General features: G+C 45.2%; 1 protein-coding gene across 1 annotated transcript in view; it reads right to left on the minus strand.

Annotated features, from left to right (window-relative positions):
• Nucleotides 1-1,271: 1,271 nt before the first annotated feature.
• CCDC70 (coiled-coil domain containing 70) overlaps nucleotides 1,272-23,905 on the minus strand; it is a 28,235-nt gene continuing 5,601 nt past the window's right edge. The window contains exon 2 of the mRNA XM_053564040.1: nucleotides 1,272-2,158. Coding sequence (XP_053420015.1) covers nucleotides 1,409-2,077 — 669 coding nt within the window. The 5' untranslated portion in view covers nucleotides 2,078-2,158 and the 3' untranslated portion in view covers nucleotides 1,272-1,408. The remainder of the gene's footprint in view (nucleotides 2,159-23,905) is intronic.

Consider the following 23,905-nt stretch of genomic DNA (forward strand, 5'->3'; position numbering starts at 1 on the left):
GAGTAGCTCAGAAACTCTGTGAAATCCCCTGTCCTCTGTTCTCTCCACCTCTCCACTAACACGGTGAAATCCCGAGCCATAGTGCAATCCTAAGACACTTTAAGGCCCACCCAGCGTGGATGCTGTTGGCCAAGCCACCTGCAGTCTGGCTCTGTGAGCTGGGCTGCATTAGAAAAGGAGATCCAGGAGGCAGCTGGCCGCTCAGCCCCACCCCTCCCGCTGGCTACTTGCCCGGCCAGGCACCATCACTTTGCTTCTCTGGGTCTCTGCTTCCTCATTTGTACAGTGGGTTTGTGTACCTTCCCTGCTAGCCCACCGAGCTGTGGTGACCGTCACATGAACTGCTGAATGGGAAAGGGCTTGTTAAGTAGCAGGGGACCCACAGTGGCAGGGGAAGGTGTATTAACAACCATGAGGGACGGCAGGATGCGTTTGCCTGGGCATTTCGGACTCATTTCATAGTTCTGGTTGTTTCTGGACCAACCCCATGGAGACCATCTCATCATTTCATCCTCAGAAGAAAAGCTGGGCTTCCAAATTGGCTGACCACGTTAAGGGACAGTCATTTAATATACCACTTCCCTGGGGATTTTAGTTTTAAAATGAATGAAGGCAGGAGACTCAAAGGAAGGAATTTACGATGCAGAAATGCGGACACAGTGAGACCTGTTTGAGTGGGAATGTTTGGGGGTGGAGCAGGGCAGACGCCCCTACAACCCTCAGTGAAAGGGCTTGTCGGCCAAGGGCCACTTCTCTCCATCATCAGGGAGGTCAGTGCTTCTTGGGCTGTGCTCTTGAACCTCAGCCCAGTGCCAAGTCTGCTAAGCCCCCTTCCTTCCACTGCCAGACAGTGTGCGGTTGAGAAGTGTGGTGTATTCAGAACTACCAGGGAGGGGATTGTTAAGGGATTATGCCCGCATGTTCCAAATGATCTGCTGCGTGAAGAGGCACAAATGAATTGTCACTAGCACTATGGCCTTTTCTGGAAGGCTTCAAGCCACTCCAGTCCTCCCAGACTACAGAGTGAAGAAGAGATTTCCCCAGGTGGCCGAGGCCCCCTCTGTCCCTGTGTCCTCCAGCTGTGTGGCCTCAGCCTCTCCTCCCCACTCTTACTCTCTTGAAGAAAGCCGCGGGTGCCACGGTCATTGTGACCTGCCTGGGACCAGGCTCTGTGGCCAGCAGGACAGCCCAGAGGTGGGAATATGACCTTGGAGAATCATAACACCTGAAAAAACACAGCTAGCCTTCCTCAGAGGGTGGTTTGGAACCCTCCTCAGGGTTTTATGAGATCTTTCAAAGCAAGGAGACAAGTAAGTGAATGTTTTCTCGAGCACATGAGGATCACCCTGGACTTGAATCCCAGCCCAGCGCAGTCTGGACCCCAGGGAGCCCTGCACCTCTGTGCTGCCTACGCCCTGCCCCTGGAGAGGCCTGGTGACTGCTGCCCGTCATTGACGTCATAGGGCCCGTCCTCGAGTATTGGTTCCCCCACGACGTGGCCACCACCTTCCACCCAGAAGGCTTTCTCTTCCTCCCAGAGGGCGTTCTCTTCTTCCCAGAGGGACTTTTTATCCTCCCACAGAGCCTTCTCCTCCTCCAGCAGGGCTCTTTCCTCTACCCACAGAGCCTTTTCTTCCTCCCATAGGGTCTTGTCCTCCTGAAGAAGGCTCCGGTCTCGTTCCCACAAGGCATTGTCCTCTTTCCAGAAGGCCTTATCCTCCTTCCAGAACGTACGGTACTTTTTCCAAAAAGTTTTCTCTTCTTCCCGGAAATATTTTTCCATTTCCCAGAAGGCCTTTTCCTCTTTCCAGAAGGCTTTCTCTTCTTCCCAGAAAGGTCTCTCCTCTTCCCAAAAACCCAACATCTGGCCCCGGAAAGCATGCATCTTGCCTCGGAAATTCCACATCTCTTCCCTGAAGTCTTCTATTTTCTCACGGAAAATTCTCATCTCTTCCCGAAAAGCCTTTTCCTCCTGCAGCTTATGAATCAGTTTCTTCTGGCGAGTGCTGGGAGAGAACAGCACCAGTGACTGGAAGCAGGTGAGCCCCATCCATCTGCTCACCTTGAAGGGAAGCATCTTCTTCGTCAGCCACCCTTGGTGGGGTGGCCAAGACGGAGGACAGGGCCGCTGGCCAAGTCCAGGTCAGCTGGTCAAACCCTGTGGAGACACCAAAGAGAACATGACCATGAGTATTACGTGCCGGGGGATAGCCCTTGGGTCCAGAGTGTGTGATTTGGGGAAATTTGACCATTGCTTTCTTTGCCCCCGTGGTGGTTTTTGTTAGGGGCAAACTTTGGTAGAGACACATGCTAGGTGGTCGTGGCCCTTGGGCTGAAGAAGCTGTCAGCCCACTCACACGCAAGGCTGCTAGAGCCAACCTTCTCTGCCTACAAGGGCAGTGGTTCCAAACCAGGGCCTCAGAGAGTACAACTGTGACATGGCAAAAGGTGTGTCATTGAGAGGGCCACAGCCCAGAAAGGATTCACGTCTGTTAAATCATTCAGAATTAACAAAGTTTTGGCCTTCGTATTTGGAAAGTGCCCACATCCTCCTGGAAGGGGGTTTGGGGGTGGGGATACCCACATCAGGGGGCCTCACGTGGGACCATCCTGTGCTATAAGCCTCCTGGGACAGAGGGTGACACCCATTTGCCCAGGAGAGTCTATTTTAGTAGGCTCTCCAGGGCCACATCTTGGGTTTGGGGGAAGAAGAGAGACCTTTCTGGGAAAAGAAGAAAGCCTTCTGGAAAGAAGAAGATCTTCTGGGAAATGGAACAGAGGTTTAAAACAAAAAGGTGAGCGGCAATGGCAAATATTGGCAAAGATATGGAACAAGAGGACTCTCAGAAAATATTGAGTAAAAGTGAACATTACCATGGCACCTCATTTACCCAGGAGCTCCAGTCCCAGATACAAACCCTTAGGAAACTTATGAAATGTGACTAGGATACACATACAGGCATGCTCAGGGAGCGCTGGAACGTACTGGAGACAAGCTGGTGACAGTCACAACAGAATGGAATGAAGAATCACTGGTGGGATACCCGGGTGACAGACGGCGTGGCTAGCTACAGCAGCAGCACCCGTGAGTCTCATCAACACAGTGTGGAGAGAAAGAAGCAGGATCAGGGGATTTCAAGGATAAAGGTCCAAAAGAAGCAAGACCGAACTCTAGGGAAACATACTTAGATGGTAACGCACAAAAAAGAAAAGCAGGGAAGTGAATCCCATGGTCAGCAGGTCCTGTGTGGGAGTGACAGCCTGGGACTACAGGCTGTGATTAGGTGAGCTCTCGAGAGGGTCCTGCGGGGCTGGCAGCATTCTGTTTCTTTGCCTGGGTCCATGTGTGTCATTACAAAAATGTGTTAAGCTGCACATGGATGTTACATGTACCCCAGTGAATGCAGTGTATCACACAATGAAATGAAAACTAGGGGTGGGGGAGAGAGAGAGGAGGAGGAGGAGGAGGGAGAGAGGGAGCACCATCTCCAAATGTTGTCATATATCTGAGGTGTCAGATGGCAGAACCAGTCACAAGAATTCCAGTAACTGCAAAGGTGAGTTGAGGGATGAGAAAAGGGCCGGGCCAGGCTGAGTGTCAGGGCGCAGGGAAGGCCTCAGTGCAGCCGGACAGAGGGCGGGTGCAACAGTAAGAGCCGTGGTTTCCATTTCGGGCTTCCTGCCGGCATCCGTCCTCACCTGATGGACCTCACTGGACACCAGAGCGCGGAGCAATGTGGTTTGAGGAGTTTTGGGGGATTTCCCTGTGTCATTTCATTTCCAGTTTGAGAGCAGGGAGTAGGGAAGAAAGAAAGGCACACAGCTGACCTGTGTGTGTGTGTGTGTGTGTGTGTGTGTGTGTGTGTGTGTGTGTAGAGAGAGACGGTAGCTGTGCTGTGGACAGCCACTCAGTCACACACGACAGAAACCAGGGCTCATTCTTTTTTTTTTTTTGTAGAGACAGAGTCTCACTTTATGGCCCTCGGTAGAGTGCCGTGGCCTCACACAGCTCACAGCAACCTCCAACTCCTGGGCTTAAGCGATTCTCTTGCCTCAGCCTCCCGGGTAGCTGGGACCACAGGCGCCCGCCACAACGCCCGGCTATTTTTTTTTTTTTTTTGGTTGCAGTTTGGCCGGGCCGGGTTTGAACCCGCCACCCTCGGTATATGGGGCCGGCGCCCTACCGACTGAGCCACAGGCGCCACCCCAGGGCTCATTCTTGACCTCCTTTTCTCCCTCACAACATCTTTCATCAGCTGTCAAGCTGTGCTAGTTAACATTTCTTTTTTTTTGTAGAGACAGAGTCTCATCCTATGGCCCTTGGTAGAGTGCCGTGGCGTCACACAGCTCACAGCAACTTCCAACTCCTGGGCTTAAGCGATTCTCTTGCCTCAGCCTCCCGAGTAGCTGGGACTACAGGCGACCGCCACAATGCCCGGCTATTTTTTAGTTGCAGTTTGGCTGGGGCCGGGCCTGAACCCGCCACCCTCGGTATATGGGGCTGGTGCCCTACCGACTGAGCCATAGGTGCCACCCACATTTCTTTTTTTATATATATATTTTTTGATTAAATCATAGCTGTGTACAGTAATGCAATCATGTTGCATTATTGTTACCATGAGGTAACAATTAAGTTACCATGAGGTACAAGGTATCCAAAGAATGGAAGAAAAAGTACCCATTGTACTTAGCCCTAATATGAAACTAGTTAACATTTCTTTTTTTTTTTTTATTGTTGGGGATTCATTGAGGGTACAATAAGCCAGGTTACACTGATTGTAATTGTTAGGTAAAGTCCCTCTTGCAATCATGTCTTGCCCCCATAAAGTGTGACACACACCAAGGCCCCACCCCTCTCCCTCCTTCCCTCTATCTGTTTCCCCCCCCATAACCTTAATTGTCATTAATTGTCCTCATATCAAAATTGAGTACATAGGATTCATGCTTCTCCATTCTTGTGATGCTTTACTAAGAATAATGTCTTCCACGTCCATCCAGGTTAATACGAAGGATGTAAAGTCTCCATTTTTTTTAATGGCTGAATAGTATTCCATGGTATACATATACAACAGCTTGTTAATCCATTCCTGGGTTGGTGGGCATTTAGGCTGTTTCCACATTTTGGCGATTGTAAATTGAGCTGCAATAAACAGTCTAGTACAAGTGTCCTTATGATAAAAGGATTTCTTTCCTTCTGGGTAGATGCCCAGTAATGGGATTGCAGGATCAAATGGGAGGTCTAGCTTGAGTGCTTTGAGGTTTCTCCATACTTCCTTCCAGAAAGGTTGTACTAGTTTGCAGTCCCACCAGCAGTGTAAAAGTGTTCCCTTCTCTCCACATCCATAGTTAACATTTCTTGAAGCCACATCATCCTCCCATCTGCTCCCACACTGCAGTCCTAAAGGCGTTTCTAAATCACTGTCCCATCATTTCCCCCTTGTTTACACATCTTGAAGACCCCATTGCCAAATATCAAAGCCAAACACCCTAGTAAGGCTCTATCAACCCAACACCTGCTGTGCCACCCAGTCTCCAGTCAACTCTGAAGTTCAGGGACGACAAATTGTATTCAGTGCTCAGGACCTGAAGCATGTGCCGTGTCCTCTACTGATAATACCTTTCCTCCCCCAGTGGGCTTGAGCTCCTATTCATCCCTCGCCCTCTGAGAGTTCCCCAGACCCTCCAGTAAGGTTCCTTGATGCCACCCTGACGTCTCTGTCAATGGACTCCCACTGTGATTTGTCACACTTGATTGAAATACCATCTAGATATGTCCTCCTGCCATCTCTGTAACCTAGCATCTGATATAAAACTGTGCATATAGGAAGGAATTGATAAAAATGCTAGTTAGGGTGAACTGAATTTAACTGAATTTTGGACCTTTGATGGTCTATGCCCTATTATAGTTCTTTGTCTGGAATCCCTCAAACATGCTAAGTTCTCCCCCACTTCCAAGCTGTGCTGGTGCCTCTCCCTGGATAGCCTCGCCCAACCTTACTTCAATTAACCCAGGTAATTCTTCAAGATTCAGATAAGGAGTCACCTCCTACAGGAAGCCTCTCCTAATGCCCCTCCTGTCCTGCTAGGAACACTTCATCCCCCGTCGTCCATCTCTCCAGCAATTAGCACAAGATAAATGTTCAGAGAATATTGGCTGAATGATTGACAGTCTCCTTGGTTTAAATGGAAAAATTTCATCTCTGCGTCTTTCTCAAGTTACCAGTAAAATATCTTTGAGTAAGAGACGGAATAAGTACCATATCAAACATGTAGATATAAAAGAAAAAGCTAATTGTGCATCATTGTGGATATAAAACATGAATTAAAGAAACATGCCTAGTCTTCATAATCATACTTTAAGAGTATAATTTTATTTATTTTTAAGAGAAATGTTATATATTACCTTATGCTTAGAACAAACACTATGCAATCTGAGGCCAACAGTTACTTACTTTATAGCCGGTTCCCCAACTGGGCAAGTCCTGTGACCCTCAGAGGGCAGCAGTGATTGTCATGTCAAATCCCCAGTGACGCAGTGCAGGCTTGCCCCAATCACTGCTGGCGATGACCCCTGTGGACCCTCTCAGTCCTGCCTCACAGGAGGGAGGGGGCCATGCTGGGAGCCTGGATAAGAGACTGGAAGGGAAAGAGAGCCTTGGCCATCGTCCATCTTTGACTTCACTAAGAGGATGGGGCTGTTGATGACTCACAAGCGATTGTTACCTCAGATTCTGTCTGGGTTGTTACCAGAGGGGAGCTTCTGGGAAATCCTGGGTGGAGGGGGCGTTGCCTGATGAATTACTTCTCTTGCTGCTTTCAAGATTCTTTGCCTTTATCTTTGGACAGTTAGATTATGATGAGTCTTGGAGCGGATCTCTTTGAGTTTATGGAGTTTGCTGAGCTTCTTGGATATGCAGATTGGATGAAGTTTTTTATCAGACTTGGGTGTTTGGGGCCATTATTTCTTCAAATGTTCTCTCTTTGCCACGCTTGCTCTCCTCTCCTTCTAGGACTCACATTATGCATATATTAGTAGCGCGATGGCGTCCCCCAGGTCTCTGAGGCTCTGTTCATTTTCTTCTTTCTGTTGTTTAGACTGTTTAATCTTAATTGACCTATTTTCAAGTTCATGGATTCTTTCCTCTGTCAGTTTAAATCTGCTGTCGAGCCCCTCTTTAATGTTTCTTTTTCTTTTCTTCTTTTTTTCTTTTTTTTTTTTGAGACAGAGTCTCACCCTGAGTAGAGTGCTGCAGTGTCATCGTAGCCCACAGTAACCTCAGATTCTAGGGCTTGTGATCCTCTTGCGTCAGCCTCCCAAGTAGGTGAGACTACAGGTGTCTGGCCCCATGCTTGGCTAGTTTTTCTATTTTTTACATAGTAAAAATTATAGGTGGCCAAACAAATTAACACATACATTATTTTACATAGTTACCTTTTTTGTGTATGTTCCAAGAGCACCAAAAATGCACTTTTACCAAAAATCCCGAATACAGCACAATATTAATAACCATAGTCCTCAGGTTGTATATTAGATCTCTGGAATTGTTTATCCCGCATGTCTGCTACTTTGTGTCCTTTGACCTACCCTCCCTAATCCCTCTCTGTCTCCGCTCCTGGTCACCATTTTAATCTGTTTCAATGCATTTGACTCTTGTCTTTTTTTTCAAGATTCCACTTAATTGTGAGATCCTATTGTTTTTCGTGTCTGGCTTACCTCATTTACCATAATATCTTCCATGGTCATCCATGTCATCCATCTGTGGCAAATGTCAACATATCGTTCTTATGACTGAATAGTATTTTACTGTCAAGGGTGTCCAACCTGTGTGGCCCATGGGCCACATGCTGATTTTGTGAGGATTTTTTTTACTTTTCTGTGGTGTCAGACATCACAAAAGATATGCATAGACCTTTTATTTGCTAATGAGCTTTTGTTAATGTTTGTGTATTTACTATGTGACCCAAAACAACAGCTCTTATACTTCCAATGTACGCCAGAATAGAAAAAAGATTGGACACTCTTAGCACCATATATATATACACTCAGCATATACTCTATATACCCTGCATTCTATATATACAGTGCTAAGCGTGTATACATATATACACACAAGGAGAGAACAATTTCTTTATCTGTAAATCAGCAGACCCTTAGTCTATCCAGAATTTCTCCAGAAATTTCCATTGTGTCTCCAACTTTTCTGATTCTTTTATATATATGTATATATACATATATGTACACATATACATATGTACACATTACATATATTTACATACATGCAGTGTTATATGTGTACGTGTGTGTATATATATATAAAATTCCCATCTCTTGGGCAGCACCTGTGGCTCAGTCGGTAGGGCGCTGGCCCCATATACCGAGGGTGGCGGGTTCAAACCCGGCCCTGGCTGAATTGCAACCAAAAAAAAAAAAAAAATAGCCGGGCGTTGTGGCGGGTGTCTGTAGTCCCAGCTACTCGGGAGGCTGAGGCAAGAGAATCACTTAAGCCCAGGAGTTGGAGGTTGCTGCGAGCTGTGTGATGCCACAGCACTCTACCCGGCCATAAAGTGAGACTCTGTCTCTACAAAAAAAAAAATAATAATAATAATAATTCCCATCTCTTCATTAAAAGTTTCTATTTAGTGAGACCATTTTTATATTTTCCTCTAATTCTTTTTTTCTTCTGAAATTGAGATGTTATTGTTTGTGTTGAGACAATTCAATTTGTGCACAATTCTTAATAAACATACCAAAGATCTAAAAAGTCATGTATTGCAACTTTTTTTTTTTTTTTTTTGAGACAGAGCCTCAAGCTGTCGCCCTGGGTAGAGCGCTATGGCATTACAGCTCACAGCAACCTCCAACTCCTGGGCTCAAGTGATTCTCTTGTCTCTGCCTCCCAAGTAGCTGGGACTACAGGCGCCCGCCACAACGCCCGGCTATTTTTTGGTTGCAGCCGTCATTGTTGTTTGGCAGGCTCAGACTGGATTCCAACCCACCAGCACAGGTGTATGTGGCTGGCGCCTTAGCCGCTTGAGCCACAGGTGCTGAGCCATGCAACTTTTTTAAAAAACAGTTATTCTAGTGACTTTCCAACTTAAAATTTGGAGGCAGATTCTCATTAAGAGGATATGAAGTACCAGTATCTACAAATGTTGGTAAAGCAATTTTCCTTCAAATGTTACACAGTTCCCACCAAGTCATAATTTAATATCAAGTATACAACATACATTTTTCAATCTGTCACAGCATATTAACAAAGTCATTTAAAAAAAAACAAAACTAGACGACCATAACCAAAGATATCGGAGGACAAACACAATCCTGACAGGGAGAGCCATAGAACTCTTTAGGAAATAATTCTACTAAAAAATAACATGGGAATAGAAATAATTTAAAATGTTCAAGACATTCCATGCAGGACTTGTGACTCCATATTGCCATTTAGTATGCTTTGTTTTATAGGGTATTGAAAACTAATTCAATTTTGTTAAGCTGACACCATAGGCAGTCAAAGCCTCCCATACTATAATATCCCACAGAATTTTCTGATTGCACCAAAAATTAAGCAACCAGTGGATAATTTTGCCTCTTTTTTTTTTTTTTTTTTTTTATAATTTTACCTCTTTTAAAAAAGGTATTTAACCTACAAAAATGGAGTGAGGCAGGATTCTCTTTTCCTAAAAATGTTTTTAGAGCTACTGACATTTGCTAAAGAGTCGATGTGCAAGAGGGGAGACCGAGAAGTGAGCGCACACAGCCCATGACGTTGATCAGACTTGACTGCTTCTCCACTCACTTCCTCGGAGGTTGGACTCGCCTCACTTTTTTTTTTTTGTAGAAACAGAGTTTCACTTTATTGCCCTCAATAGAGTGCCGTGGTGTCATACAGCTCACAGCAACCTCCAACTCCTGGGCCCAGACAATTCTCCTGCCTCAGCCTCCCGAGTAGCTGGGACTACAGGCGCCTGCCACAACGCCCGGCTATTTTTTTGGTTGCAGTTTGGCCGGGGCCAGGTTTGAACCTGCCACCCTAGGTATATGGGGCCAGCGCCCTGCTCACTGAGCCACAGGCCCCGCCCTCGCCTCAGTTTTAGTTCTCCATTTTCCACAGGTGAATCTTTAGTTCCTTGTGTCAATCCACAATAAGTGGCTGAGGCAAAACCTCAATCAATGGAGACTTCTTAAGCCAAAATTAAAGACGTGCCTGGGTAAAACATACATTGCAGACAAGGCTGTGGCTGCTTTTCCAAAGGATGAATTAGAAGTTTCAGTATTTAAAGGAGCACAGAAAGAACAAAAAGGGCTTCTTGGGGGGGGGGGAGAGGGATGGAATGAGACAAAATGGTTACATTCTTATTAAGAGAGGACACCCGAGAAGGGTGAGGTCCAGGAGAACAGGTCTTCTCAAGGAGACCACAAGGATACACCTGCAGGGTCCTCTCCATAGTAACTCAGCTCTTGGGAATTTGTAAACTTCACTTCCTGAAATTTGGAAATTTCCAAGTTCCGTGAAATCCTGTAGTTCTGTGGGGGCAGGAATAGCATCTCCCGCTTGATTCAAACTGGCCAATGAGAAGGATACCTGTGGGGTGGAACTTTTTGACTGTCAATAAAAAGGGAAAGACCAAGGCAGTTGGGAAGCACGGCCATTTGGAATTCTTCTATGCCATAGGCTCCGGCTGGTGAATAAAGCCCTTCCTCTTATAAACGTGGTGTTTGGGTGCTCTTTCTCTCCGTTGGGCCTTGTCTTCCTGCAACATTTTTTGGTTCCCTGACCAGGAAGTGAGATCACCCCTGGAGAGAAAATGCACCTGGCAGTTGCCGCCAATCCTCTGGACACCCACGTGGGGGCCCCTGATCGGCCTGGGCGACGTGAACCACTGAGCACACCAAGGAGGCAGTTTGGCCTCCCTGTGTGGACGCCTCGACTGGGCTGAGAAAGGACCCCACTGGCGGGTCTTCAAGGAGTCAAACACCGGGAGGAACTGGCATGTGGGAACGGGTACCTACACAGGAAGACGTCTAAGGCAAGGTGTGATCGATCTGGGGATCCCACTACAGTTTTAGTGAAAGAGGAGCCTGATCAACTCCTTGGGCATTAGATTGCTGGCAGGTCTGTTGAGAGGTGTGTGAGAGTGTGTGGATGTGGTGTGACTGAGAGAACTCCAAGGGTGGAGTTGGACCTCCCTTCACAGGGCCTAGGGGACTGTTGGTTTGCCTCCTATGACTAAGTGGCAGCTTGAGTGGGAAATTGAGGCTGCCCGGGTTAAGAAATGGGTTGGAATTATGTGCATGTGAGTGCTTGGAGAATGACTGAGATGGGTAACAATAGGTAGGGTTTCGCACCCCCCCCCCATTCATGGGGTGAAACGAATGTGTGAGTGTGCCCTTCTTCCCTGCTCCAACTTTGCCCCCTGGCTATTCTGAGAGAAACCGGAAGTTCCAGGTTTTCTGCTTTTTGTCTTTGGTGGCAGCCACATGGCCATGTGGGACTTGGGAGGAAATGAAAAGACATTAGAAAGAATGTTGTTGTAGTTTTGTTACTGGAATTTCTTCAGTGAGTGTTCGGTCTCAGAGATTTGAGAATTGAGCCCGTGGGCCACAGATCAGTGATAAAATGGCATTTTGTTGGACTGAGGGGCATGCAGAGAGAGTGGAGAGCGCCAGAGCTATTGGGGTCATGCCTTGGAAAGTGTTGCGGTTCAGGCAGTCCAGTGAGCTCTGGATGGCCCTTGAAAATCTGGGGAAGAGAGTGTAAATCTCATGCTGAACGAGGCTGTATCCATATAAGCAACAGGTCTCCAAGGTGAACAGCCTCTGGAAGGGGAGAGGAGGCCCAGATTGGAGGTTTCCTGTATAAGTCCTTTTTCTAGGGATAAATAATTGGCCCTGAGAGATATTTTGGCCAGGACTTGGTAGATGGAAAAATACCTTTACAAATGGAAGGGGTGTTCTAGCAAATGAATGAATGCAGCGCCTCACCTTGGACAAGGTTATTAGGTCTTTGCTGCAGTTTTTGTCTGGGGAGGGGATTAGGGTATGTGCTCCTTAGTCAGGGTGGAGCCGTCCAAAAGGTTTCGGACTGCTTTGTCTATGACCTTGCTGGGCTCAGAGGGTTTGTGCCTAGAGATGGGAGTCTAATGTCTAAGCTCACCTGAGCCTGAAAAACGGGGGTTCCCTGTCCAGCCCTGAGTGGGAAAATCCTGTATCAATGTTACATCTCATAAATGTCTCCCATTTGTAAAATGTAACAATTTGGTTGTTTAAATTGTTGGGGAAACCGAATCTTTGTCAAAGGATAAGATTCTTGCTTTTTAAACCTTCTAGTTGTCAATCTGGCTGAGTGAATGGGTGACTTCATGGCAAACTGGGATCCTGTTTTGTGAAAAGCAAGTTTTTGAGAGTAGGAGAAATTAAACAGAAAGGAGAATGGCATAGTGTAAAGAAAGAATCTTGTGTGATAAATTCTGTCCTGAAACAGAATGGTTGTGTAAGAAAGTGGAAGGCAGGGCAAAAGTTAAAGAAAGTTTAGAATGTTTGTAGATGGTCTGTGCAGGTTAAATGAAGCTCATAAAAGAGACTTTGTGAAAGAATTTACATGTGATCCAGTTAACTATGTATTTCCTTTAAAATCTTTTGGCTGGTAATTTTCTTTAAACAAATGTTTTAGGCCTTTGATATTTAACAAACCTTCCAAAATAAAAACTCTAAATCTGGGGCTTGGCGCCTGTAGGGCAGTGGTTGCAATGCTGGCCACATGCGCTGAGACTGGCGGGTTCAAACTTGGCCCAGGCCAACAACAACAACAACAACAACAAAACACAACTTTAATGTTGGTCTTCTTGAAATATTAAGACCACTGAAAGTCACAGGAAAACAAATTAAACTTATTTGATTTATTAAAAATATATAGGAAACATTGTCAAATATGAAATGGTGATTAATTTTGTGTGGGTTATGGTTATATATATGTTACAATATTATAAAGCATTGGTCTGTCCTAATGTATAAGACATTGGTCTGTCCTATCATATATTGTCGGTAATAATTTTAATTTATCTAAAAAAGAAAGTATTTTTTATGTAACTGTCTGAGTCCAAAGTTTATACTAAAAAGAAAAAGAAATATTAAAAGAAGCTGACAAATTCTCTCGAATTCAAATTCCTAATGTCTTTGGAAATTTAATACCTTCGGACTAAAAAGCAGAATTTTAGACTTTTCGTTGGAAAGTTAACATGTCTATGAATATTGCTAACCTAACTTCATCAGAACAGAAATCAGTTACGTGGAACTGGGCTAGTTTGTAATGGCTTTTTGTTCGAAATACTGTTGATTCTTTCTGTGTTCTGTTTTCCAGAAGTCAAGAAATAATTTTCTGTCTTTTGAGCTATTTGTAGCTTTTCAAGCAATGTATGTACTTATGAGCAGAGTTTGAAACATGTATTTTTCTCTCTCTTTGATTTCTCTGGAATTTGAAAGCCATTTGTAAGTATTCTTGATTTCTGACAATACAATTATTTGCATAAGTTCAATAAGAATCTGTTTTGTTCTATAGGACATGATGAAGGCACTGGTTACTTTACCAAGGCTTTTCAGAGGTGGAATAGCATTTCCAGAGGTGTCCAGACTGTGTTAAGGAATTAAGGTTGACTTTATAAGGCTAATAAAAAAAGCCCTTTGGAAAACTGGCCAGATACCTATCAGTAACATTTCCTGATCTGTGGTAAGTAACGAAGGTCACTTGCTGATGGGTCTGGGAATCGAAATGTGCTTGGGGACCTCAAGAGAAGAGGGATTTACCTGATACATACAGGTATCTAATGGCACAGATGAAACCTGGGCTCTGAAAGGCTTTCAAAGAGTCCAGCCTGAGATTCCTTATAAAAGGTTCCAGCAAAGCCAATTTTAAAGGAAAGAAGAGCTTAGATGGCTAATGATTAATTATTCTTACTGCACTTTATGCAAATAATCAGACCCCGTATACTGAAGGTACAGTTTATTTTGGCAAATTAGTTAGTTCTACTATAATTTGCCTTTAGTAAAGAGAGAAATTGGAGAGTGGCACCTGGGGCTCAGTGAGTAGGGCGCCGGCCCCATATGCCGAGGGTGGCGGGTTCAAACCCAGCCCCGGCCAAACTGCAACAAAAAAATAGCTGGGTGCTGTGGCCGGCAACTGTAGTCCCAGCTACTCGGGAGGCTGAGGCAGGAGAATCGCTTAAGCCCAGGAGTTGGAGGTTGCTGTGAGCTGTGTGATGCCATGGCACTCTACTGAGGGCCATAAAGTGAGACTCTGTCTCTACAAAAAAAAAAAAAGAGAGAAATTGGAGAGAGAAAAATAGTTTGAAAGGAGGAAAAAGAGGTTGTGGTCTACCCGTATTTAGATCCCAACCTTGTCCGTACTTATAAAATGAGACATAACTGTTTTACTAAATTGATCTATTGAATGAGACTAAGAGACTGGCCAAAGAGTATAGAATTATATATAGTAGTTATATTTACTCTGAAGCCTTAAGACTCAACAAAGTTCACCTTTTGGCTACACTGGAGAACTTGTGCAGTATTAAATGTTATCTAAAATTTCCCAGTAAATGGTGTAACTGTAAACACTGCATCCTACTCTGCTGAATCTCCTGCCAGCAGAAGCCAAGTGGCCCACTTGTCTGGACTTAAAAGAGGCCTTTTTCAGTATAAGGCTGGCTCTGAGAAGCCAGAAGCTGTTTGCTTTCCAGTGGGAGAGACCAGACACGGAAACAGTACACATGGACCAGGTTGCCACAGGGGTTCAAAACACTCATGATTTTTGAAGAAGCGCTGGCTTGTGACCTCCAGAAATTCCTGGCTAAGGAATTAGAATGGGTGCTGTTCCAATATGTCGATGACCTCCTTTCAGGACACCCTACCCAGGAGGGCTGCGCCTGAGGCATGGTTTGTCTTTTATGACATCTAGAGGTATGTGGCTATAAAGTGTCTAAGCGGAAGGCCCAGGTCTGCCAGCAGCAAGTACGTTATCTAGGATTTATTATTCAGCAAGGGGAAAAGAATCTAGGCATGGAATGGAAACAGGTCATTAATCGCCTCCCCACCTCCAAGAGCTGAAAGCAGGTTCAGGAATTCTTAGGCCCGGTCGGCTTCTGTCGTCTTTGGATCCCCAACTTTGCCGTCTTTGCTAAGCCCTTGTATGAGGCAACTAAAGGAGAGGAGGGAGAGCCCTTGGAGTGGGGAGGAGAACAGGAACGTGCCTTCTCCCAGCTAAAGATGAGGCTCATGGCTGCACCTGCATTGGGACTGCCAGACTTGACCAAGCCCTTTACTCTGTATGTCTCAGAGAGAGATAAGATGGCTGTGGGTGTGTTAACCCAGCTGATTAGGTCCTGGCCAAGGCCTGTAGCTTACCTCTCTAAGCAGTTGGACGGAGTGGCAAAAGGATGGCCACCTTGTTTACAGGGCTCTAGCTGCTACTGCTCTCCTTGTGCAAGAAGCTGATAAGCTGACTCTGGGCAGGATCTCAGAGTGAAAGTACTGCACTCTGTGGTCATTTTAATGGACACTAAGGGACATTTTTGACTCTCTAATGCAACACTCTGAACCAAGCCACGCTCCTTCCAGTCAGTGGAAGAGAGACTGAGCATAACTGTACGGAAGTCATAGATAATGTGTACTCTAGCAGACCTGACTTGCGTGACCAGCCCTGGACAGATACAGACTAGAACTTATATGTAAATGGAAGCAGTTGCATGCCAGTGCAAGGTGAGCGATGGGCTGGGTATGCAGTGGTCACCTTAACAGAGACTGTGGAGGCTAAGCCCGTCCCTCAAGGGACATTGACCCAGAAGGCTGAGCTAATTGCCTTGACTGGAACCTTAGAACTAAGTGAAGGGAAAAATTTAAATGTTTTTCTGACTCTCTGAGTACACAGGACATTGTACCAGGCAAAAGAACTATTAAATTCTGGGGAAAAAATGAAGACATTAAGTATCAGCAGGAGATAACTTCAGCTGTTAGAGGCAGTATAGAAACCCCAAGAAGTGGCAGTTATGCACTGTTGTGGGCATCAAAGAAATGCTTCCACCATTGCTAAAGAGAACACTAGGGTTAGTACTGAGGAGTCATCACAGCTGGCTGAATAGGGCTTCACTGCCCCTTGGAAAGTAAAGGTAACTTTTAGGACAATCAACATGCCCTGCTCCAGCCACATACTGGGAGCTGGCCGGTCAACGCACGGCTGAGCCTGAGGAAACTCCTCGAGGGATTTGTCTTAATTGGACTTTGAACTTTGGGAAAAGGGGGGAAATGTCACAGGGAAAAGTAGAAACTCGTATGTATATTAGCCCACCACCATGGTACTATTAAGGTCTGAGTAGAGAACCCAAGAAGATTCACAGTCCCTAAAACCTCAGTGCTGAAAAGTAATTAATATTGGCACCTGCAGAAACAAGCTGATATTGAGACCCCAAATTAAAATATATTGGAGTCTCAAAAGGGGGGAATGAGAGAGGATAGCTGAGAAGGGTGAGGTCCAGGAGAACAGGTCTTCTCAAGGAGACCACAAAGATACACCTACAGGGTCCTCTCCATGGTGACTCAGCTCTTGGGAATTTGTAAACTTAACTTCCTGAAACTTGGAAATTTCCAAGTTCTGTGAAATCCCGTAGTCCCGTAGTTCTGTAGGGGTGGGAATAGCATCTCCTGCTTGATTCGAACTGGCCAATGACAGGGGTACCTGTGGGTGGAACTTTTTGACTGTCAATAAAAAGGGAAAGACCAAGGCAGTCGGGGAGCACGGCCATTTGGAATCTTCTATACCGTAAGCTCCCGGCTGGTGAATAAAGCTCTTCTTCTTATAAACGTGGTGTTTGGGTGCTCTTTCTCTCCGTTGGGCCTTGTCTTCCTGCAACATTATGAGACTCAGGAAAATCTGCCTTTTACATAAGATAAGGTGAATGTTAGAGGAGAAAAGACAGTCTAGGAAGCATCAATGATGTAGGGTCCCTGGGTAGATGGAGGAACGTCTGATTCTATGCCGTCTCTGTTCTACTCTATAAAGATAAACTGGCAATCCACTGGTTTTGTGGAATTGAATAGACTATCATTTTAGGAGCTAGGCAGAGACTGCAGACCTAAACCTCTAATTTGTATATACTTGCTCATGGAGGCCAGCAAAGAATTTCCTTATTATTATTATTATTTTTTTTGAGACACAGCCTCAAGCTGTCCCCCTGGGTAGAGTGCTGTGGCATCACAGTTCACAGCAACCTCCAACTCCTGGGCTCAAGTGATTCTCCTGCCTCCGCCTCCCAAGTAGCTAGGACTACAGGGGCCCACCACAGCGCCCGGCTATTTTTTGGTTGCAGCTGTCATTGTTCTTTGGCGGGCCTGGGCTGGATTTGAACCCACCAGCTCAGGTGTATGTGGCTGGCACCCTAGCCACTTGAGCCACAGGTGGCGAGCCAAAAGAATCTCCTTAAGGAATGATCTGTGGGGCCAGTTCTTCACAGGTGCCTGAGGCCTTTCCCTTTCCCATAAGAAGTTGGGGGTGGGAGTGTCCTGAGATTTTTATTTATTTATTTTTTTTGTAGAGACAGAGTCTCACTTTATGGCCCTCGGCAGAGTGCCGTGGCCTCACACAGCTCACAGCAACCTCCAACTCCTGGGCTTAAGCGATTCTCCTGCCTCAGCCTCCCGAGCAGCTGGGACCACAGGCGCCTGCCACAACGCCCAGCTATTTTTTGGTTGCAGTTTGGCCGGGGCCGGGTTTGAACCCGCCACCCTCAGCATGTGGGACCGGCGCCCTACCGACTGAGCCACTGGCGCCGCCCGATTTTTATTTTTTTTTTTATACTTGGTTAGCCACTTTTGCCATTTTCTCTTTGCTCCCTTTCCCCCTTTTGTTTGCGTTTTTGTTTGAAGATATCTGCTGCCATTTTTTGCCTCTGTTTTCACTTTTGCAAGAGTAGGCCTCATTGACAAATGTGCAATTTCTTGGGCTTTTTCTTTACCACCCTTACCTCTTGGGCATGTTAGTTGTAAATAGGGTGCATGCTGGGTGCCTGCAGGCCATGGGTCACCTAGAGCATTTAGGAAGATGGGTTGCTGGCTGCTTCCGCTCCTACCACTGCCCTAGCTGCTGAGGACCCCTCCCTTAGTTCCTTAGGCATTCCTTTTAGTCCTTTGACCATATTTATAATAGCTGATTTGGAATCTTTGTCTAGGAAGTTCAATCTCAGCGCTTCCTCAGGACAGCTTCTAACCCAAAAGAGAATTACTCCGAAAATTACAGTTTCTATTGAAGGACCTCAGGAAGTTTCACCCCAAAATATGACTCCTTAGCATAAAGAGTATTTTGAATTAAAGGCCCCTTAGAGATCAAATAGGCATTGGAAGAGGCTTCCCCTCCATGGGCAAGAAACCAGACCACACCCATCAAAGTAACAATTGACTTCACTTCCCTTCCCTCCCCTCCCTTCCCCCCTTCCCTTCCCTGTTATCTCAAATACGTTATAGGAAAGAAGATCAAGAATGTAGCTAGATCTGACCCAAGTTATCTTAAATGTAATACCTGTCTCTCACATTAATTTAATTGTAAAGACAATCTTGTCCAAGTCAGTCTCTGCCCCCACGCATTCATTTTCCCTAGTAACTGTTTATTGCCCCCAGACAGAATCATCTATATTCCTCATCATTCCCCCCCCCCAAAATAAGGGCATATAAATTTCTGGGTTCCATGGGATATTGAGTAATAATCCTGTGATTTCCCCCCTCCCCCCGCACATGGTAAATAAACCTCTTTCTCTTATTAATCGGCCTTAAATGTGAGTTGATCTTTCAGTGAACTTTGGGGAGGAAAGGGGAACTTTCTCCTTCATCCCACACTATTGACTGTTTCTCTCCCTTTTGTGTATGATCAGTTCCTTCCTGTTTCTTTGCATGTCTCAAGTTTTTGTTGAAGTTGGACATTTAAAATAATATAATTTTACATAGTGTAGTAAAGCTGGAAAAGAGATTCCTGCTTGCCAAGTTTCTTGCTGTTGCTATTTGTTTAGTGAGTTTCCTCCGCTCATTCTATGAAGTCTGCTGTGTCTTTGTCATGGGTGGTACTAAAGTATCTATCACCATTGTGCTCAGCTGATCACTGGACAGAGATCTTCTTGAACTGACATGCCCGAGTGTGGGTGGTGCGCCCTGGGGCCTGCCTTCCAGGCTCAGGTGATCAGGTTCCAACTCTGCCTCAGCCTTCCTTCCTACTTGTGCAGAGCCTCACGATCACCTGGAGGTCAGAGATTGTGGCCCTCTTGGGTATTTCTCGGGCAGGCGTATAACCACATGCACATCATAGGAATATATCAGAACTTTTCTTTTGTGTGTGTGTGTGTGTTTTTTTTGGCCTGGGCTGGGTTTGAACCCACCACCTACGGCATATGGGACCGGCGCCCTACTCCTTGAGCCACAGGCACTGCCCGTATCAGAACTTTTCAAAGTCTTTATTCTCCTGTTTTTCCTTTTAAGTTGTTGGTCAGATTCTGATTAGCTCCAGTTGGTAATGCCCCTCACAAGGCAGTTATGATATGAAACAATTACTGCTGATTTATTTTTATTATTATTATTTTTTTTACAAATGCCCTAAGAATGGGGTTATTCACTGGTGTAAGCTTTGAGTCAGGTCAAGGAAAGACAAATTCTGTGAAGGAAGCTTTTCAGTGAACTGCCAGCTAGGTCAAACAGTAATGATTCTTTTTATTTTTTTGAGACAGAGTCTCACTCTGTTGCCATGGCATGGTATGTCACCACTTAAGGTGACAATTAAGGATGTTAAGTCAACTTCTTTGAAAATTAAAGAAAAATTTGCAAATTAAGGAAATAATTAAAGAATAACGTATGCTGCCTGCCCTTTAAAAACTGTAGCCCCATAATGCCAGGTAGTCCCGGTTAATGCGGGAAAGTTTCACAGGACACTGGCAGGTATATTCAGAGGGACTGATAGAGTCACAGAGAAACCACAATTTCGCATTTAACAACTGGTCTGGCAAGTTGATGCATTGTTTTTTGAAAGCACTAGATAAATGGTTGATGGGGCACTTAACAATATCGATCGTCTCAAAGTAACACCACATAGAATTTGTTCTATCTCTAAGTGAAATATATCATTGTGTGGTCAAGGGATCAGGCTGTGGTCTGTATCCAGCAGTTCATTTAACACCATGAAGGGTGGGTCAGCCACATACTGTTCACCTTTGGATGCAGTGCAGTGTGACTGCCTTGTATACATAAGGTTTCCTAGAAGCAGAACCTGCAACCTATTGGGGATGAGGGGTAAGTTTTGGGAACCAGGGAGGGAAAGAAAACAGTAAGGGCAGGTGGAAAGCTGTGTGAGGCTGTGACCCTGCTGGAGGCCCGATCCCATGGACAGCTCAGAGGTATGACTTGTTCCAGAGAGTCCGTCCCACTTCAAGGCCAATGTCAGTGCCTGGGTGTGCCGTTCTACCATCTCCATTCTGCCTCAGCTAGGTGACTTGGGTACAGGAACAATATGAATGCTATGGAATGAGTTATATCCCTCCCAAAATTCACATGCTACAGCCCTAACCCCAGTACCTCAGAATGGGATTGCATCTGAGATACAGCCTGTAAAGAGGTAATGGAATGAAAATGAATTCAGTAGGATGGGCCTTAGTCTAAAATAACACGTGTCTTTTTTTTTTTTTTTTTTTTTTGGTTTTTGGCCGGGGCTGGGTTTGAACCCACCACCTCCGGCATATGGGACCGGCGCCCTACTCCTTGAGCCATAGGCGCCGCCCAATAACATGTGTCTTTATACAGACACACACAGAGGGAGAACCATGTGAAGACAAGGGGAGAAGCTGGCCATCTGGGAGACACAGAGACAGCCTTCAGGAGAAAACCATCCTGTTGACACCTTGATCTGGACTTCCAGCCTCCAGAACTGTGAGAAAATAAATGGCTGTTGTGTAAGCTGCCCCACCTGTGGTACTTTGTTAGGGAAGCCATTGCACATTAAGACAGCAGGGATTTCTATTTTGTTTGATTCCCAGCACTTAGAACAGTGTCTGGCATTTCGTAAACATAGTTATTGACTGAATGAATGGAGTTTTGAATAAGAAGCAGGGGGAAAGTTCTCTACTTGCAAATTTTCTCTCATATGTGTGTGTGTGTGTGATTTTTTTTTTCTTTTGCTCCTTCTTATTACACTTTTCATCCTAGAAAAAGTTTTCATCCTTGCTGTCCCCTGTTTCTTCTTTCAGGCAAGGAAGGACTTTTCCTCATCTTGCGTATTTCTAGGGACATTCTCCACTACACGCTTGCCTCTGTGAATTCCTTTAGATCTTTCTGTTCTTGGTGTTTGTGGCAGGTTGGATTTTCCAAAGACAGTCTTCATATCTCCCAACCATGTGCTTTTCTTACACTGTGACTTTGCCAATGTCCCATCAAGAGGCAAAGTCATCCCTTCCCCTTGAATCTAGATGGACCTTTGGTTGCTTCAGCCAACAGAGCACAGGAAAAATGCTGGGGTGTGACTGCCACGCAGTGGGGGTACTGGAGCCAGCGGAGTGTTTATCTGCTCCCAACTTTGTGCTCACAGCCTGAAACAGCCACAGGGGGATTATTTATATCGTAGGAGCTGTCAAATGCTACAAATTACACACACGCTCACACACACAGCAGGTGGATAAACATTTACCAGAAAACCACTGTTTCTGAGGCTAGATAAAAGGTGATAGTTTTCTCTGGTTCTCTCTTAGTACGCTTGTTCTTTTTTTTTTTTTTATATAGAGACAGAGTCTCACTTTATGGCCCTTGGTAGAGTGCCGTCGCCTCAGACAGCTCACAGCAACCTCCAACTCCTGGGCTTAAGCGATTCTCCTGCCTCAGCCTCCCGAGTAGCTGGGACTCCAGGCGCCTGCCACAAGTATGCTTGTTCTTAAATTCCAGCCTCCATGCTGTAAAGAACCCCAGGACATATGAAAAGGTCACATGCAGTTCTGGCTCACCGTCCTAGCTGAGGTCCTAGACACAGCAAGCGTCAGCTGCCACTGTACATGGGGGTGAGAATTCCTTCAGATGACTGCAACCCCAGTCACTGTCTGTCTGCATTCATATGAGCGACTCAAGTGAAACCTCCCAGCTGAGTCCTGCCAACCGCTAGAATGGAGATAGAGAATAAGTGATCATTGTTTATACCCTTCAGTTTGGAGTGGTTACCCAGCAATAGATAATCAGAACAATGACACTTGCTCTCTTCTTTACCATGGGCATCAGAAGCTAAAGCAAACAAAATGCATCCATTTAACACTTTAAAAATATTATATCCATATTACATGATACATCTTCATGCTCAGAGTGAGATTCACTGATTTTTTCATCCATTCATCTGTTCTACAAATATTTTGTTTTGTTTTGTGACAGAGTCTTACTATGTCACTCTCGGTAGAGTGCAGAGGCGTCATAGTTCACAGCAACCTCAAACTCTTGGGCTTAAGTGATTCTCTTGCCTCAGCCTCCCAAGTAGCTGGGACTACAGGTGCCCGTCACAACGCCTGGCTATTTTTTGGTTGTAGTTGTCATTGTTGTTTGGCAGGCCCGGGCTGGATTTGAACCCGCCAGCTCCGGTGTATGTGGCTGGCACCCTAGCTGCTGAGCTACAGGCAAGGAGCCCTGTTCTACAAATGTTAACTGAGTGCTAATTAAGCATCAAACCCTGTGCTCACTGTCAAGGGTAGAGAAGCTCACAGTCCACAGATGAAGAAAAAATGGAAACAGCAAAATACAAAAGAGAGTGAAAAACACTGAACTGGAAGTGTGTCCAAGATACACTGGGAGTTCACGAAGGAGAAAGGGACCAGCTCTTTCTTGACTGGAGGTGTTCAGAAAGCAGGAGATAGTTGAGGAATACTTTAGAAAGGAAGTCTGGGCTGAGACCTGAAAGCTGCATATGTTTCCAGGTTCTGAGTGGGAAGGGATTTGCAGACAGAGAGCTGCCCATGAGAAAGGTATAGGAGCTGCAGGGATCAGATCCGTAAGCCCTTGTTTTACATGACTGGGCCTTTTAAAGCTAGAGAGTTTCATAGGGATTTATGAATGGGCAGGTGCTTATTGAACCATGTTGAAAATTATCAGGCTGGAAAGATAGGCTGAAACCAAGTTATAAAGATATTTGACTCTATATTCTGAGAAAAAGTTCTTGGTAAAATATTATTTCAAATTTATTACGAATCAGCAGACAACATCGTGTGTGATGATAAAACACTCAGGACCATTCATCTGTAATTACACATTTATTTAACTGTACCAGCCATCTACATCTGGTATCTGTTCTGATTGGTGCTCCCATTCTCATTGGTCAAGGCTCTTGTCCAGTTTTTATATATTTTTAAATCATCCTGGAAAACATTAAAATTTAAAACAAGACAATGTGGATAGCACGCACAATTTCATATATATTAGCCAACATATTAGACAAGGAAATAAAACAAGAGTAAAAATAATAGGAAGAAATCACTACTTATAGATGAGAGAATCGCTTAAAATTTTAGAGTTGCTAACAATAAATAAAATAAGAATAGAATACCAATTCTCCCCAAATTTATCTATAAACTTAATGCAGTCTCAAAATTACCAGTCTCCTTTCCAACCTCCAGTGAATAATCACCTTTAAAAAAAGTAATGTGGAAAAATAAATATCTGAGAAAGATCAGGAAGAGCCTCTACAGCGTATTCAGTGTTAGGACCCCGGGTGGGGAGAGAGCCAGCTCCCAAGGCTGCAGCCCAGCAGCACTGGATCGCAAGGGGACAAAATACAAGAGTGAGTGATTAGGGACAGATAGCAGAATTGGGGGGCAGGGGACGGAGGCAAAGAGCCCCCAGCAGGTGGCGCTGTCCATCTCCAGGGAC

This window comes from Nycticebus coucang, chromosome 15 (genome assembly GCF_027406575.1).
Source record: "Nycticebus coucang isolate mNycCou1 chromosome 15, mNycCou1.pri, whole genome shotgun sequence".
NCBI lineage: Eukaryota > Metazoa > Chordata > Mammalia > Primates > Lorisidae > Nycticebus > Nycticebus coucang.